The sequence below is a fragment of the Pan paniscus genome, chromosome 16 (genome assembly GCF_029289425.2).
Source record: "Pan paniscus chromosome 16, NHGRI_mPanPan1-v2.0_pri, whole genome shotgun sequence".
NCBI lineage: Eukaryota > Metazoa > Chordata > Mammalia > Primates > Hominidae > Pan > Pan paniscus.
Genome location: NC_073265.2, coordinates 12,203,656 through 12,219,818, shown reverse-complemented (window position 1 = coordinate 12,219,818; position 16,163 = coordinate 12,203,656). Strand labels below are relative to the sequence as shown.

The following is a 16,163-nucleotide window of genomic DNA, read 5'->3' as shown; positions in this document are numbered from 1 at the left end:
GCCTTGGTGGCTTCCCCATGGTGTTGGACCACCTAGATTTCAAAGGATACGTGGAAATGCCTGAATGTCCATGCAGAGGTTTGCTGTGGGGGTGGAGCCATCATGGAGAACCTCTGCTAGGGCAGTGAGGAAGGGAAATGTGAGGTTGGAGCCCCACACACAGAGTCCCCACTGGAATACTGCCTAGTGGAGCTGTAAAAAGAGGGCCACCCTCCTCCAGACCCCAGTCAGCTTGTACTGTGTACCTGGAAAAGCCACAGACACTCAATGCCAGCCTGTGAAAACAGCCAGGAGGGAGACTGTACCCTGCAAAGCCACAGGGTGGAGCTGCCCAAGACTGTGGGAGCCCACATCTTGCATCAGTGTGACCTGGATGTGAGACACGGAGTCAAAGGAGATTATTTTAAAGCCTTAAGATTTAATGACTGCCCCACTGGACTTTGGGCTTCCATGGGGCCTGGAGCCCCTTTGTTTTGGCCAGTTTCTCCCATTTGCAGTGGGAGCATTTATCCAATGCCTGTACCCCTATTGTATCTAGGAAGTAACTAACTTGTTTTTTATTATATAGGCTCATAGGTGGAAGGGACTTGACTTGTCTCAGATGAGACTTTGGACTTGGACTTTTGAATTAATGCTGGAATGAGTTAAGACTTTGGGGCACTGTTGGGAAAGCATGATTGAGATTTGGGAGGGGCCAGGGGCAGAATGATAAGGTTTGGCTGTGTCCCCACCCAAATCTCATCTCCTCTTGTAATCCCCATGTCAAGGGTGGGAGCTGGTGGGAGTTGACTGGTTCATGGGGGCAGTTTTCCACATGCTGTTCTTGTGATAGTGAGTGAGTTCTCACGAGATCTGATGGTTTTATAAGGGGCTTCGCCTTTTGTTCTCTCTTATCTTTCCTGCCTTCTTGTGAAGAAGGTGCTTGCTTCCCCTTTACCTTCTGCATAACTGTAAGTTTTCTGAGGCCTCCCCAGCCATGTGGAACTGTGAGTCAGTTAAACCTGCCTTTTTTTTTTTTTTTTTTTTTTTTTTGAGATGAAGTCTCGTTCTGTCACCCGGGCTGGAGTGCAGTGGCGCGATCTCGGCTCACTGCAAGCTCCACCTCCCAGGTTCATGCCATTCTCCTGCCTCAGCCTCCCGAGTAGCTGGGACTACAGGCGCCTGCCACCACGCCTGGCTAATTTTTTGTATATTTAGTAGAGATGGGGTTTCACCGTGTTAGCCAGGATGGTCTCGATCTCCTGACCTTGTGATCTGCCCGCCTCGGCCTCCCAAAGTGCTGGGATTACAGGTGTGAGTTGCCGTGCCTGGCCTAAACCTGCTTTTTTTAAAATAAATTATGCAGTCTTGGGTATTTCTCTATAGCAGTGTGAAAACGGACTAATACACACCCTAACTACCTTCCTCGCCCTCCCACTCCACAGGGGTCTCTCTCCCGGCTCCAGGGGTGCCCTGTGCATCCTGAGAAGGCAGCTCCCCCGGCCCCTTCAGGGTCCGACCTTGGGCATCCTGCTGGGAGACTGGGAGGCAGGGGGAGACTCTGAGTCGTATTCATTTCTCATTCTAGACTTCAAAATGGCTTCTAGCGAGTCGGCTATTCAACAAATGTTGAAACACCAAATGGTTTTCTTTTCTTTTCTATTTTAGCAGGTTTCTTTTTGGTGGCAGGCTAAGTAGGTTTTGTAACTGTACCAGTTAAGGGCAGTAGATTTTACAAGTCAGTAGACTCAGACCCGTTCACCTGAGCCTGTGTGTGTTGAGTGATCTTCTCACACAGTTCTTCATTTGCACATGTGTGCGGGGACCATGCTGAGAGCTCTGTGCCCTGTTTTCCAGGCTTTGAACTTGGCCTACTCCAGCATTTACGGCAGCTACCGGAACTTCGTGGGACCTCCACACTTTCAAGTCATCTGCCGGCTTCTCGGCTACCAGGGTATCGCCGTGGTCATGGAGGAGCTGCTGAAGGTCGTCAAGAGCCTGGTGAGTGTTCCCTGGACATGCTTCTGTCACACAGCCTGGATTCCCTGGGGCACCCATGCCAGAGGGTCTTCTCTGCCTGGACACAGCTGGATTCGTTCAATTAGGCTTCAAACATTTCTGACCATATATAGTTTGATACTTCCCTCATCTTTTCAAACTCAAGAGAATGGGTCCAGGTTATTTTAACTGATACGCAGAGTTTTTATTTGTATGCGTAGAGAGGGGGTCTTGCTATGTTGCTCAGGCTGTCCTTGAACTCCTGGGCTCCAGAGATCTGCCCATCTTGGCCTCCCAAAGTGCTGGGGTTACAGGCGTGAGCCACCTTGGCCAGCCTGGATTTAGTTTTCTAGACATAACTTACTTTTTATAATTTTTCATCCTTTTTATTATTTTAATCTTCTGTGACTGAGACCATGTAAAAGTTTGGTCACTTGGCACAGCCATCACCCCGTGACCCAAACAGGTCCTTCCAGGACCCGCTGGGGACTCTGTCCCAAAACATGTGGCAGCTTGGAGGGTGTTAGGATCGCTGACCTCACCACAGCTGAGCCTGGGGCCGCACCCAGGAGCACAGACAGCGTCCTGGGGGACCCTGGAGCTGGCAGTGCTCACGATGCTGGGGTGCATCCCCATAGGAGACACCTGGCGACAAAGCTCTCCCCTCATTGTGGCACCCCGGGACCACTTTCATCTTGAAAGAGGAGTCCAGTTTCAGAACATGAATTCAGTCATGGGAAGCCACCTGGTGATGGTTGCTCTCTCTCCCGGGGTGGATTTTATTCCCCAGCCAGACGATCCTGCAGCCTTGCTGGTTACCGAGCTCTTTGCTAACAGACTTGTTTCAGGGTGTGCGCCGGCCACAGGCAGAGCGGAGTGGGGTGGCTGACGCAGCCTGTCTCATCTCCCCGGCAGCTGCAAGGCACAATCCTGCAGTACGTGAAGACACTGATGGAGGTGATGCCCAAGATCTGCCGCCTGCCCCGGCACGAGTACGGCTCTCCTGGTGAGTGCGGGCGTGTGGAGCTCACAGTGCTGTCTGTGGAGAGGTCAGGAAGGAATTCAAGTCAGAAATTCTTGAGAAGGATTAGATTTGCCATGTGGGAGGAGGCAGTAGACAGACAAATGCACCTTACAACCAGGAAGAGGTGTGTTGGGGTCACTGTCTGCAGGCGAGGAAGCAGAGGTCAGCCTGCAAGAGTTGAGACAACAGACCCCTGAACACCACGCTCTCGGGCACCCCTACGAAAGAATTGCCACCCAATGAGGCAAGAGAGCCGACTGCTGGGTCCTGCTGCCCTGCTGGGCCTATAGGGACTTGAGGCTCAGAGACAGGCCCACCGAGATGGTGCAAGGCCTGCCCCTGCCCCCAGGCCGTCCCATCCATCTGCAGGTCCAGCTGCAGGGCCCTCAGTCAGGTGTGCTCTTAGGGACAGGCCCGCGTGACTTGCTCTGGGTTGGTTTGGGGCAATGCAAATAAATAGCTTTAGTGATCTCAGAAAGCATTGTCTCATAAAATTGTATGACAGGGACCTTTGTCACGTAACAAAACTGCTTTTAGTCTCTTACCTGGCCGAGTTTTCTTGAAAGCTGGACAGTTGAACACTAGCCTTGTGTTGTAAAGCGACTTGAGCCTGCACGTGGGTGGCCGACGAGGCACTGTCCTGATGGGCAGTCAGTCAGCGTGGCTGAGCTCTTGAACACGTGGCTCAGGACTTTTTGCTTTTTGGCAACTCCCCAGGGCTGTTGCTGGTGTTTGAGGAGACGATAAGGTGTCCCCCTCAGCCACCATGGGGAAGTAGCCATCAGCACGGCCCTGGCTCAAGAGAATCTGATTTCAGTTTATTGTCAGAAAGTAGAGGAGGAATGCTGGGATGATTAAAACCAATGCTTATGTCGTGACTAGAGATGGAAATTTCAGATGTTGAGGAGGGAGCCATTTCCCAGTGTGGTACAGGGAAAGCTTGCTGGGAATGACACAGGTGCAGGAGCGTCCCCGCCCCCACCCCCACCAAGTGGGGCTGAGTCCCCGCAGCGGGGCTGAGAGCTGGGAGGAGCAGAGGGGCCGTGTCGGGCCGCTGGTCCTTGGGGAAGGGGCACTCGGGCAAGACCTGCTGGGACAAGGGTTTAAGGTCTGCTGAGCCTCCCGCTTTGCTCTTCCCAGGGTAGTTTCGGCCCCTCCTGATGCCACGTTCATTGTGCGGTCAGCTGCCGGTTTCTGTCTGGGCTGGAGTTGAAGCTGTAGATTGGCTGGGAAACGTTGGCCTTCTGTCCCATATTTGCACCTTGCGTCTTTTTGTGCCTTATTCCGCTGTCCGGGATGCCGCTGAGACGCCTGCCTTGCTCTGGAGCTGGCCTGGTGTGCGGCCTCCCGTTGGGCGTGCTGTTAGTTAGCTGCAGGCTTCCTAGATGCCCTTTCTCAGATTAGGTGCGGCCCCTTCCATGCCTGCGAAGAGAGATTGCATTTTGTCAAATACCTTGTCTGCCCCCACTGGGGATGTGGTGCAGTCTTTGTTCGTCATGTGGTGACGTTTCCTATCATCATAGCCCTCCCTAAAGATATGAGGTTGAGTTGAAAAGAGGCTTCAGAGCCAAGGCCCAGGGTCACATGGTGTGTGGAGAACGTGCCCAGGTGACGAATAAACCACCGCTGCAGGGAAGATGCTGGGGATGGGACGTTGTGGCTGTCCTTATAGCCAGGCTTGATGGCGGTGTCAGAACGGCAGGTGCTCCTGGCTGTGGACCCAGGCTGCTAGGGCCCGGCCCCCTGCAGTCCCCCAACCCCACCTCACTCCCGCCACCGTAGGTATCCTGGAGTTCTTCCACCACCAGCTGAAGGACATCGTGGAGTATGCAGAGCTGAAGACGGTGTGCTTCCAGAACCTGCGGGAGGTGGGGAACGCCATCCTCTTCTGCCTGCTCATCCAGCAGAGCCTGGTGAGTGGCCCCCCCACGCCGCCCCTCCCCGCCCCAGCCCACCCCACCCCACCCCACCGGCCAGGGGAGGGCTTTCTTTGGCGGGTCCTTTAGTGGGGGTGTGGCAACAGCTGTGCGATAAAGCATCATTTTTTTTTTCGTGGCTATTGAGACTTTAGTTTGAATTTGTTCCCTTCAATTGAAAAACAAAAATGTACTGTAGTTCACTGTCTCAGGAATGTTTTTCTGTGTTAACGTCATAAAACTGTTATATTATGTGATGTTTTCAACATCTAAATGAACATATTTGGTGTGCCTGTAAGGTATAAGGCATTGCTGCGCAGGAGGGCTCTCTGCATGCCTGAGGCCGCTGAGCAGTTGAAGTGTGGCTCAGTGTGACTGAGGAACTGAGTGCTAAATGTTACTGAATTATCACTGATTTAAATCTGAATGGCTACACGTGCCCCATGGTGGACAGCACGAGTGGCCAGCATGAAAGGGGAACCCCCGGGAGCCCACCCCCTCTTAGGACGTGGCCCAGTGGACGCCTCGTGTTTTCGACTGGCCGCCTTTTTGTGGTGCTGTCTGGCTGTCCCTCTGTCCTGTACATCACAGCAGCTCAGTTTATAACCTCCTGGGCTGGGAAAGCCAGTGGGAAATGGAATCTCAGGTAGCCCTCTCCTGCCTTCCATCGTGACTAACGAGGTGGGCATCTCTTCGTTCGTTGCGTCTTCTTGTTTCTTTTCCTGTGAAATGCCCCATTGAGTTCTTTTGCCTATTTTCTTTTTCTTTTTTTTTTTTTGAGACGGAGTCTCGCTCTGTCACCCAGGCTGGAGTGCAGTGGCGCGATCTCGGCTCACTGCAAGCTCCGCCTCCTGGGTTCACTCCATTCTCCTGCCTCCGCCTCAGAAGTAGCTGGACTACAGGCGCCCGCCACCACGCCCAGCTAATTTTTTGTATTTTTAGTAGAGACGGGGTTTCACCGTGTTAGCCAGGCTGGTCTCCAACTCCTGACTTTGTGATCCACCCGCCTTGGCCTCCCAGAGTGCTGGGATTACAGGCGTGAGCCACCGCGCCCAGCCTCTTTTGCCTATTTTTCTACAGCTCGTTCTGTGTAGACTCTTTATGTGCTGCACATATCGTAAATTCTTCTCCCATTTGTGGCTTACCTTTTCACTCTGATAGTGGTGATTTTTGATAAAATGCTCTTAATTTGGATGTAGCCTTTTTTTTTTTTAATGATTAGCACTTGTTTTTTTTTTTTAATCTACCATCTGCACATGGAACTTTCAGTGTCTTTTTGAAGATGTTTTCCCTGCCTTGGGGTCATGAAGACATTCCTTTACATTGTCATCTAAAGATTTGAAGCTTTGCCTTCTGCATGGAAGTTTGTAATCCTTCTGGAGTTGGTCTTTGTGTATAATGTGAGAGGCAGAGGAAGCTTCTTTCTCTCTGTGGAGACCCAGTTGTCCCTCCTCTAGTGGCTGAAGGGCTCCTCCTCCCGTTGCTGACCAGTGGTGTCCCCTGCCATCTTTTCATGGGCACACTGGCCTGTGTCCTGGCTTTCTGCCACATCTCGCTGGTCCAGGCATCTGTCTCTGACATCATAGCACGTTGTCTTGCTATCGTTGCTCTAACATGACTCTCGAGTCCCCACTTGCCGCGTTCCCTGCCTTGCTCCTTCTTCTTCAGCATGTTCCCTCCTCAGGGCTCTCTGCTCTGCCCTGTTTGGGGACTGGTTCGCCACATGCTCTGGCGAAGCGTATTGGCTTGTGCATGGGAACGGCACTTCGTCTCCAGAGCTGCCTGGGGAGGCCTTTCCTATGTTGTTTCCCAAAGCAGTCTCTTGTCTTTAGGTCTCTGGTAGCTTTGCAAAGGCAGAGTTGTGTTTGGGAAGAACAGGGAGAGGGTGGTCTGTACACAGCTCAGGGCATTGCTGTCAGACTGCCAGGCCTCTGGGGACTGAGCCTCTGGACCAGCCGCCTCACACCAGCCTGTGCGGTGAAAGAGAATGTGTTGGCTCACATGTCAGGGGAGTTCGAGGTCAGGCGTGACACGCCTGGGAGCTGACAGCCTCCGTCAGACCTGCATCTTCGGCTCCCTCTATGCCTGCACGCCTAGGCAGACCCTCTCCAGGTGGTTTCAAAGAGGGACTGCAGCAGCCCCAGGCCTTCATTGTCCTGGCCACCCACAGGCTCGGCGGGGACCCCAAGTAGCATCTCCTCCCATGCTCCCCTCACCACTGTGAGTGTGAGGGGTACAAGATGGAGAACCCACCAGTGTCTCAGACCAGCAAGAAGCCAGTGTCCAGGGTGGCCCTGCTGTAAGGACATGTTCCCCAAATAATTGTGAATTGTTAAAAACCAGATGTTAGGAAGCATCTCTTTAAGTATAATCTCTCGTTATGAATTTTAAATATTTAATACAGGAATATTCCTTTCATGGGTGACTTTTCCTGAACTTAACAGCATAAGGCACGCCCTATCTCATCTGCTATCTTAGTCCATTTTGTGTTGCTGTGGCAGTGCCTGAGACTGAGTAATTTATAAAGAAAAGGAGTTTATTTGGCTCATGACTCTGGAGGCTGGGAAGTCCAAGATCAGGCAGCCCATCTGTCAGGGTCTCATGCTGCTTCAGCTCTGGGGGAACAGAGAAGGGGAAGCGGGTGTTGCCAAGAGAACAAACATGAGAGGCAGCCTTGCTTACAACAACCTGCTCTCGCAGGAACTTATCCATTCCCACAAAAACTAACCCAATTGTGGGAGAACTGACCCAGCCCTATAAGAAATCCATCACCTCTCGGACCACCTTCCAACACTGCTACATTGGCAATTAAATTTCACCATGAGTTTTGGCAGGGACAAACCACATCCAAACCATAGCCTCCGTGTATGTCCAAGCCTGAGGATGCCTGTCTGGTCATTGGCCTCAGGTCAGGGAGATGAGACCCGAGCTTTCCTAATGGGGAGACAGCCTTGTGGAATTGATTGAGATAGTGTCAGGGACCCCTTAGGGCTGGTTTCTCTTCTGTCCAGCTGCCCTTTTTGGAAATAAGATAAAGTGTCAAAAGCTTTTCTTTACATCATTTCTTTTTTTTTTTTAGACTGGAGTTTCACTCTTGTTGCCCAGGCTGGAGTGCAGTGGCACAATCTCGACTCACCACAACTTCTACCTCCTGGGTTCAAGTGATTCTCCTGCCTCAGTCTCCCGAGTAGCTGGGATTACAGGCATGTGCCACCACACCTGGCTAATTTTGTATTTTTAGTAGAGATGGGGTTTCTCCATGTTGGTCAGGCTGGTCTTGAACTCCCGACCTCCCGCCTCGCCCTCCCAAAGTGCTGGGATTACAGGCGTGAGCCACTGCACCTGGCCTGACATTCTTCACATAAACAAACTCTTGTGGTTCTATAATTATTTATGTCCATCCCAGGACTCATGGACATAAATAATCATAGAACCACAAGAGTTTGAAGCAGGCAGGATGGAATTTACTAGGACAATCTCTTAGCTTAAAGGCACGGTTTCTGTGCATTGTCATGGCAACAGTTGGCCCTCTGTTGGCTTCTGGATGGAGTGTGATGCTGCATTAGAAACAGGGAAAGAGAAGCGGAGCAGATGGTGTCTGGCCGGCATCTGGCACTGGATTGACGTTGATGAGTACGGAAAAGTCTGCTTTTCTTCCTCTTGGTCTTAGTTTTGCCATCGTCTCTGGGAGGTCCTCAGAAGTTAAAATCTCATTGTCGGTATTTCTTGATTTTCTGATAGCTGTTTCTTTGTTTAATCATTTCTTTTACTCCTATGGGACTTTAAGATTTCAGCATGGCTGTGGGGTCGGAGGCACTGAAGGCTCCATCATCTTCTGCCTGCTCTGTGGGGGTGGTGAGTGCACTGTGGTCTGAAGAGGCCCTTCCTGGTGGCCTAAGAGCCCTCACCTCTAAAGATGAACAGCAGTTGCTCAATTTTTGACCATCTTTGGGTTCTTGGTGGATTTGGGGTGTTCTGCTGTCCTCATGATCCTGGAGGCACATTTTCTTTATATATATATATATATATATATATATATATATATATATATATATATATGTTATTCTGGAGAACGGACCTTGTGTGGTTTTTATTACCTCTGTAAAGGAGCTTGTGACCCAAGAGCAGTTCGGCATGATGGCCTAGAACTTTGTTTTGGGCTCTGTAGGGAATGAGTGGATGTGGACACCAGGGTAGGCCACCCCTACTCCTTCCATCTCCTGTGTTGTTTGCAGGAGATGCCCCTTCCTTCTGTCAGTGTGGTGGGATCTTGTCATAAACTGTGGTTCTTAAGAGCCTGGTGGCAAATTAGCAGGGAAGGATGGGGCGAGAGCTTTTAGACAGGTAAATCCTGGAAAACAGAGCACACATTCAACACTGGGTCTTACCTGTGTCTATATTTACATTAATTAAATGTAACTAAAAATAAAATTCAGTTCCTCAAGTGCCAAGCCACATTCCAAGTACTTACTAGGCATGCATGGCTGGTGGCTGCCAGAATGGACAGGACAGACGGAAGCATTTCCATCATCCCAGAAATCTCTTGACAGAGATAAACTTAGAGTTTATTTTATGCTAAAAGGCAAAGAAGTTCTTGGTTTTCAGCACCAGATTGCTCTCTGTGGCGAGATACCCTTCCTAGCTTGACCCTCTCTTTCTCTGCTCTAGTCTTTAGAAGAAGTGTGTGACCTGCTGCACGCGGCTCCTTTCCAGAACATCTTGCCGCGAGTCCATGTGAAAGGTGAGCCTGCTGACCCCCACCAGGAGTCCAGACTGCCCTCTGTGGGGGTGGTGCCCACTGTGTGCAACCGGAGAGCTAAGGACAGTGCAGATTGTGGGTTTGGCGCCTGTTCAGTCATACCCAGGGGTAATGAGGAGTGTACAGAACCTAGTTAAATGAAGATTGAGAAATAGAGCTGCAATGATATGATGTCTTAGAATTGCTTCCAAATATCAATAGCATGGGAGCAGGGGGAGTTGGGTATATAAGAAGCAGAGTGGCCATGAGTTGATAATTATAGCAGATGATGGGTACAGGCTCATTGTGCCATTTTCTGCTTTCGATTACATTTGGAATATTCAATAAATGAAAAGTGAATATTGAGCAGAAAATTGGTTCTGCCGGTTTGAATTAAAATATTAAATGAGCCAGTTCTATAAAATAATTTTCAAAGAGAATCTGTATCCATAATGTTAACTTAAAAATCTTTTGTTTTTTAAACAAATGTAAACCTTTGCAATTACCGTTTCATACAAAGGAGCAGAATATAGTAAAATATTTTTTCTACTGCAGAGGGGGAGAGACTTGATGCCAAAATGAAAAGACTAGAATCAAAGTACGCCCCGCTGCATCTTGTCCCACTGATTGAAAGACTGGGGACCCCTCAGGTAACGTGTACCATGATGGCTCTGGCTGTTGCAAGCTGGGCATCCATGCCAGGCCAGGTGGCCTGGTTGGGAGCCAGACTGGAAGGCATCATGAAGTCCAGCGGCTGCGTGGCCGCTCAGGCCTCAAGTGTTGCAAGTGGGGTGTGCACCAGGACTGCTTCCCTGGGTGGTGGGAGGATTCAGATGAGCTAACACTTGGAAAGAGCTTAGCACATCACCTGGCACGTAAGGCGTACACAGAAGACATCACTTTCACTGTCCAGCCCTTCATGAAGAAGGCTTTCCCATAGGTGTTTAAGAACAGGAGAAATTAGGCCAGCAGGCAAGGTGTCAGGGTAGAGTTCTGCAGTGATCCAGCTGCTTATGCTAAGTCAGGGTTTCTCAGCCATTTTGGACCAGATAACTCTGTGGTGGGGGCTGGGGCGCCCTGTGCATTGTAGGATGGTTAGCAGCATCCCTGGCCTCCACACTAGCTGCCAGTAGACCCACTCCACCCAAAACATTTTTCCAGGGCCGGGCACCGGGGTTCATTCCTGTCATCCCAGCACTTTGGGAGGCCAAGACAGGAGTTCGAGACCAGCCTGGGCAACATGGCAAAACCCCATCTCTACAAAAAATACAAAAATTATCCGAGCGTGGTGGCGTGCACCTGGTCGCTTGAGCCCGGGAAGTCAAGGCTGCAGCGAGCTGTGATTGTGCCACTGCACTCCAGCCTAGGCAGCAGAGCAAGACCCTGTCTCAAGAGAAAAGAGACATAGAGGATGTGGAGTAGCTGGATGCCTGGAGGCCCACAGCATTCCACTGCTTGTCCTTTCTGCAGCAAATTGCCATCGCAAGAGAGGGGGACCTGCTGACAAAGGAGCGCCTCTGCTGCGGCCTGTCCATGTTTGAGGTCATCCTGACACGGATCCGGAGCTTTCTGGATGACCCCATCTGGCGCGGGCCTCTGCCCAGCAATGGGGTCATGCATGTGGACGAGTGTGTGGAGTTTCACAGACTGTGGAGTGCCATGCAGTTTGTCTACTGCATTCCCGTGGGGACACACGAGTTCACAGTCGAGTAAGTGTGTGCTGAGAGCAGGACAAAGCCCAAGGGGAGGGGAGGAGCTGTGGGGGAGGGGAGGCGTGTTAGGGTAACAAGCAGCCAGCCATGCTCAGGAAGTGGACCAGAAACTCACTGAGCGGCTTTTAAGCCTCCTGTAGTGGGGATTCTTACTTGATGCCAAAGAGCTGACTCAGGACTCTAGTATTCAGGGAGTCTCTGAACCCATGGCAATTGTATGCACGTTGGGCGTGCATTTTTCTAGGTGGGAGGTCCATAGAGTCATTCATCACAGAGGGGATATGATCTAAAAAGGGATAGGAAGCAGCACACCAGAAGAGCCCAAAAAAGGTATTTATCAGAACCAGGGAACAGCCACCTGCTGCCTGGCATTCTCTTCCTGGTTGTGGAAGGTGACTGTGTAGGCACAGACAGTAATGCAGATGGCTTGGTCACTGACATCTGGAGACAGACTGAGAAAAGACTTCATAACGCATCACTCATCTCCCATTCTGTTTCTGCTTCTTGTTCCTAGGCAGTGCTTTGGTGATGGGCTACACTGGGCTGGCTGTATGATCATCGTACTTCTTGGGCAGCAGCGGCGTTTTGCTGTGCTGGATTTCTGCTACCATCTACTTAAAGTCCAGAAACATGATGGCAAAGATGAGATTATTAAAAATGTGGTATGTGGATGAAAATCTCGCACCATCTATGGACCTTTTGCAAAAGCATACTTTCTCTGTGTTATAAGTTCTTGTTTCTGGCAATGTTTTTCATCCTAGTACGTAAGGTGCCACCAACAGAAACTTTCTTTTCGTTCCCAAAATGAATCTAAATATAATTGGCCAGTAAAGCAGTCTGGCAGAGAAAATACTCATTGTTCCGTTTTCCTTCTCAAGGTACTTAGATTTACTTCCAGTCTTACAGGATCTGCATTGTCAGAATATTGGCAACTATTCTAGTCTTCGGGCCCCTGGAAGTCTGTGCTTTCTTGGCTGCTTTAAAGGCCTTTTGTCTTTGTTGCTTTGTGGATCCCTTATAGTTGAATTCTGGAAAATACTCAGCCATTATCTTTGAAATATTTCAGCCTCCTTTCCATTTTCCCTGTTCTTGCCATTCAGGACTTCAGTTAAACATATGTTAGACCTTCTCATTCTATTCTCCACATCCTTTTGTTGTATCAGTTTTCTTTTTTCTTTTTTCTTTTTTTTTTGAGACAGTTTCGCTCTCGTTGCTCAGGCTGGGGTGCAATGGCACGATCTTGGCTCACTGCAATCTCTGCTGCCCAGGTTCAAGTGATTCTCCTGCCTCAGCCTCCCGAGTAGCTGGGATTATAGGCACCTGCCACCATGCCCGGCTGATTTTTGTATTTTGTAATTTTGTATTTTTAGTAGAGACTAGGTTTCACCATGTTGGCCAGGCTGATCTTGAACTCCTGACATAAGGTGATCCGCCCACCTCCCAAAGTGCTAGGATTACAGGCGCGCCCAGCCCTGTTGTATTAGTTTTCTATTGCTTCCATGACAACAAATCACCACAGGCTTGGCAGTTTAAATACCACTGATTATCTCACAGTTCTCTAAGTCAGATGCCTGAGTTCAGCCAGGCGCAGCTGGGTCCTCTGCTCAGTCTCATGGGGCCAGTGTCTGAGGTGCTGGGTTCACCCTGGAGGCCTTCAAGCTTATGCACAGTTGGCTGAATTATTCCTTGCAGCTGTAGGACTGTGTCCCCCTTCCTTCTCATGCTTTCCAAGTGGCCCCCTCCAGCAATGGTGGGTTGGGCAGTCTCAGCCTCTAGTCTTCTGCCATGTCTCTCCTGCCTCCGGCCAGAGAACATTCCCTGACTGTGACTATATTGAGCCCACTGGACAACCCCAAATACTCTCCCTGTCCTACAGTCCAGTCTTAGCCACACCTGCCCAGGCCCTGTGGGGTGGAGGCAATGCAGTCACAGGCTCCAGGTCATGGGCCTCTCTCAGGGGCCCTTCTACCTCCCACTCCTCCATTTCCGGGGTTCCCAGAGCTGTGTCCAGATACTGTATTCATGTGTCTTAGTTAACTTGTTTACTTTAGCTCTAATCTGCTGAGCTTTTACTCTGAAAATATTATTAGTTCACTTTTTAAAGTTCAGTTAGGTTCTTCAAATCTTCTTGGTAACTGACAGTTTTATTGTCTTAACTGAACTTTTTCCATCTCTTATTTCTTTATCCAATTCATGTATTCTATATTCTGTATGTTTTCCTTCTAGTATCTGAAGGCCTTGGAGGTATTTAAAACTTTGCTGTTTCCTTGTGTGTTGGGTTATTTGGGAGTCTTTATTTAATTGGAGTTAATTTAGATTGCTTTCCCCCAAGATGTGCATTTGTATCTGCCCATCTCTATGGGGTGCTACCAACTCAGGGCCGCTTTAGCCGAATTGGAGGTCCTGGCTTCATTGGGGAGTCTTCGGTGTGGTCCTGCTTGCTTATGCCCGGGCTGCTCCTCACCCCACTGCTGCTGTTGGCATCTGCCCCTGAGGAGGCCCTGGCTTCCGCCTTACCACCTGCATAGGCAGAACCAGCTTTTCAAAGCGTTTTGTTTGCGTGTATGTTCTTCATTCGTGTTCTTTATTCCTGTGGTAGCAGGAGGGTCTGTCAGAGTATCCCGTCACAGTGTTTCCAAACTGGAAGTCTAAAACTTGTGTTAGTTGACTGGCCTTTCTCCACTGACCACATCATCTTCATCTGGAGATCCCCAGCTTTGAGCAGACAGTAGGTTCTTAATTGCCGATGTGGAAGGAATAGGCCTATCAGTTGTGCGCATGAATGAATCTACAGCAGCATGAAGCCAACAGAGGGATTCTAAATTCAAAATATATTCATCCTTCCAACTGTTGCATTAAAGAGATTCTATGTGGCTGGGAGTGCTGGCTTATACCTATAATCCCAACAGTTTGGGAGGCTGAGGCAGAGGAGGATTGCTTGAGCTCAGGAGTTCAAGACCATCCTGGACAACATAATAAGACCTTGTCTTTACAAAATTAAATTTACAAATTAGCTGCGTGTGGTGGTACACGCCTGTGGTCCCAGCTACTCAGGAGGCTGAGGTGGGAGGATGTCTTGAGGCTACAGTGAGCCGTGATCATGCCACTGCACTCCAGCCTGGGCATCAGAGTGAGACCCTATCTTACAAAAAAACCCAGAAAGAACAGTATGTGTGTCAATTCCGTTTGCTATTGTTTTTCTGAGAAAATATAAGAATCCTGACATTTTGAAACATGAAGAATAAATGTTGAAGTGTTAATAGTAAAACATCCTCACTTTGATGGTTGTAGCCTTTGAAGAAGATGGTGGAGAGAATTCGCAAGTTCCAGATTCTCAATGATGAGATCATCACCATCCTGGATAAGTACCTGAAGTCAGGCGACGGGGAGGGCACGCCAGTGGAGCATGTGCGCTGCTTCCAGCCGCCCATCCACCAGTCCCTCGCCAGCAGCTGAGGGCACGCGCTGCACTCCGTAACTCAACATGGCATGCCTTTCTCTCCGTAAACTATTTAGTGAGATTTTTAGGGACTATTTTTCAGTATCTCTGTACCTGTTAAAAGGGGTGCTTTTCAATCTAAAAACTTAATTTTATAAAATTGACTTATTTTTCTAGACTAAAATTGTATATGCTTTTGGTAATTAGGAACTCTTGAGAATATTGGCTGCTGATGGTTGCCATCACGTTCCTAAAAATTGTTTTTCTATGGGATGTTCTGGCAGCTGTGTCATAAAATGCTGCTGGGTTCATTCATTCATTCCATAAGAAACTTAATACCAGCAAATGCATTAAATCCCTTGCCAGTTACCATTAACTGTAACTATTTAGCTTTTGTTTAGGGATCTTTCTGATGGTCTTTTATGAGCAATCTTAGTTCTAAGTCATTGTTCCCATCCCTTTTTTGTGTGTTTCAGAAAATAGTGAACTTGATTCCCCTGCTTCCACTAAATCCAGTTGTGACAAAATCTAACGTGACATCAGATCAAAAGGTTATAGAAATAAAACTAATGAGATCTATTTGTGTTCATTTATTTACTCTAACCCTGTGCTGCCTGGCTTGGCAAGGAACTCTAACCTGAACTCACATACCGGGCCAGCTGGGATGGAGGTCACCTCTAAGGCTGAGGTGGGATGGGACCGTGACACCATCCCATATACCGCTCACCTCACCAGCACAGGTTTAGCTTTATATTTAGGGTTCCGCAGGCAAATGAGGTGTAAAACGGCCGTGTTGGCTGCTCCAATCTGGATATGAAGAGGCTACTCAGTGCCTCTCTGTTACCTGTGCCCATGACCTGGACGAGGCCAGCAATGTGGGAGGAGATCAGTCAGGCCCAGTGGGTGCTGCACAAAGGGACCGGGAGCACCGAGTCCAGCCTTCAGCTGTCCCCGATCCACAGGGCTCACATGGCTGGAGCTGGTCTACATGATCTGTCAGAATGAAAAACAATCGGTCTAGACTACCAGTAGAGTCATGAACATGTTTGAGAAACTAAAGCCATATTTTAAAAAGTACTAAGGCAATGAGGTTCTGAAAATCCTAACTGAATGGAAAAAAATGCTATGCCTGTTTATTGTAGATGAATACTACAGATAAACACAAGTCCAGCGTGATTAACTGAACTCACTTTATGTTGTAGCCTGGCAGTCATTTTATATTATTTGGAGTATTGCAACCTTCACCAATTTTAAAATTTTCTATGGATGCCAAGTTGCCATAAAAAGCGGGCCTCGCCTACTTTTCCGGAGGCCTTTGGAAACTGTCCAGAAGCATATGATGCACGGCACAGAAAAG

The 16,163-nt window shown here is 49.2% G+C and overlaps 1 protein-coding gene across 4 annotated transcripts in view; it reads left to right on the top strand.

Moving 5' to 3' along the window:
• CYFIP1 (cytoplasmic FMR1 interacting protein 1) overlaps positions 1–15,385 on the top strand; it is a 111,361-nt gene extending 95,976 nt beyond the window's left edge. For all 4 annotated transcript variants that reach the window (XM_034951848.4, XM_034951850.3, XM_003805941.6 and 1 more), the window contains exons 24-31: positions 1,837–1,980; positions 2,893–2,983; positions 4,784–4,914; positions 9,586–9,658; positions 10,211–10,305; positions 11,126–11,364; positions 11,882–12,029; positions 14,659–15,385. In XM_034951848.4, the coding sequence (XP_034807739.2) occupies positions 1,837–1,980; positions 2,893–2,983; positions 4,784–4,914; positions 9,586–9,658; positions 10,211–10,305; positions 11,126–11,364; positions 11,882–12,029; positions 14,659–14,823 (1,086 nt within the window). In that variant the 3' untranslated portion in view covers positions 14,824–15,385. The remainder of the gene's footprint in view (positions 1–1,836; positions 1,981–2,892; positions 2,984–4,783; positions 4,915–9,585; positions 9,659–10,210; positions 10,306–11,125; positions 11,365–11,881; positions 12,030–14,658) is intronic.
• The last annotated feature ends 778 nt before the right edge of the window (positions 15,386–16,163 follow it).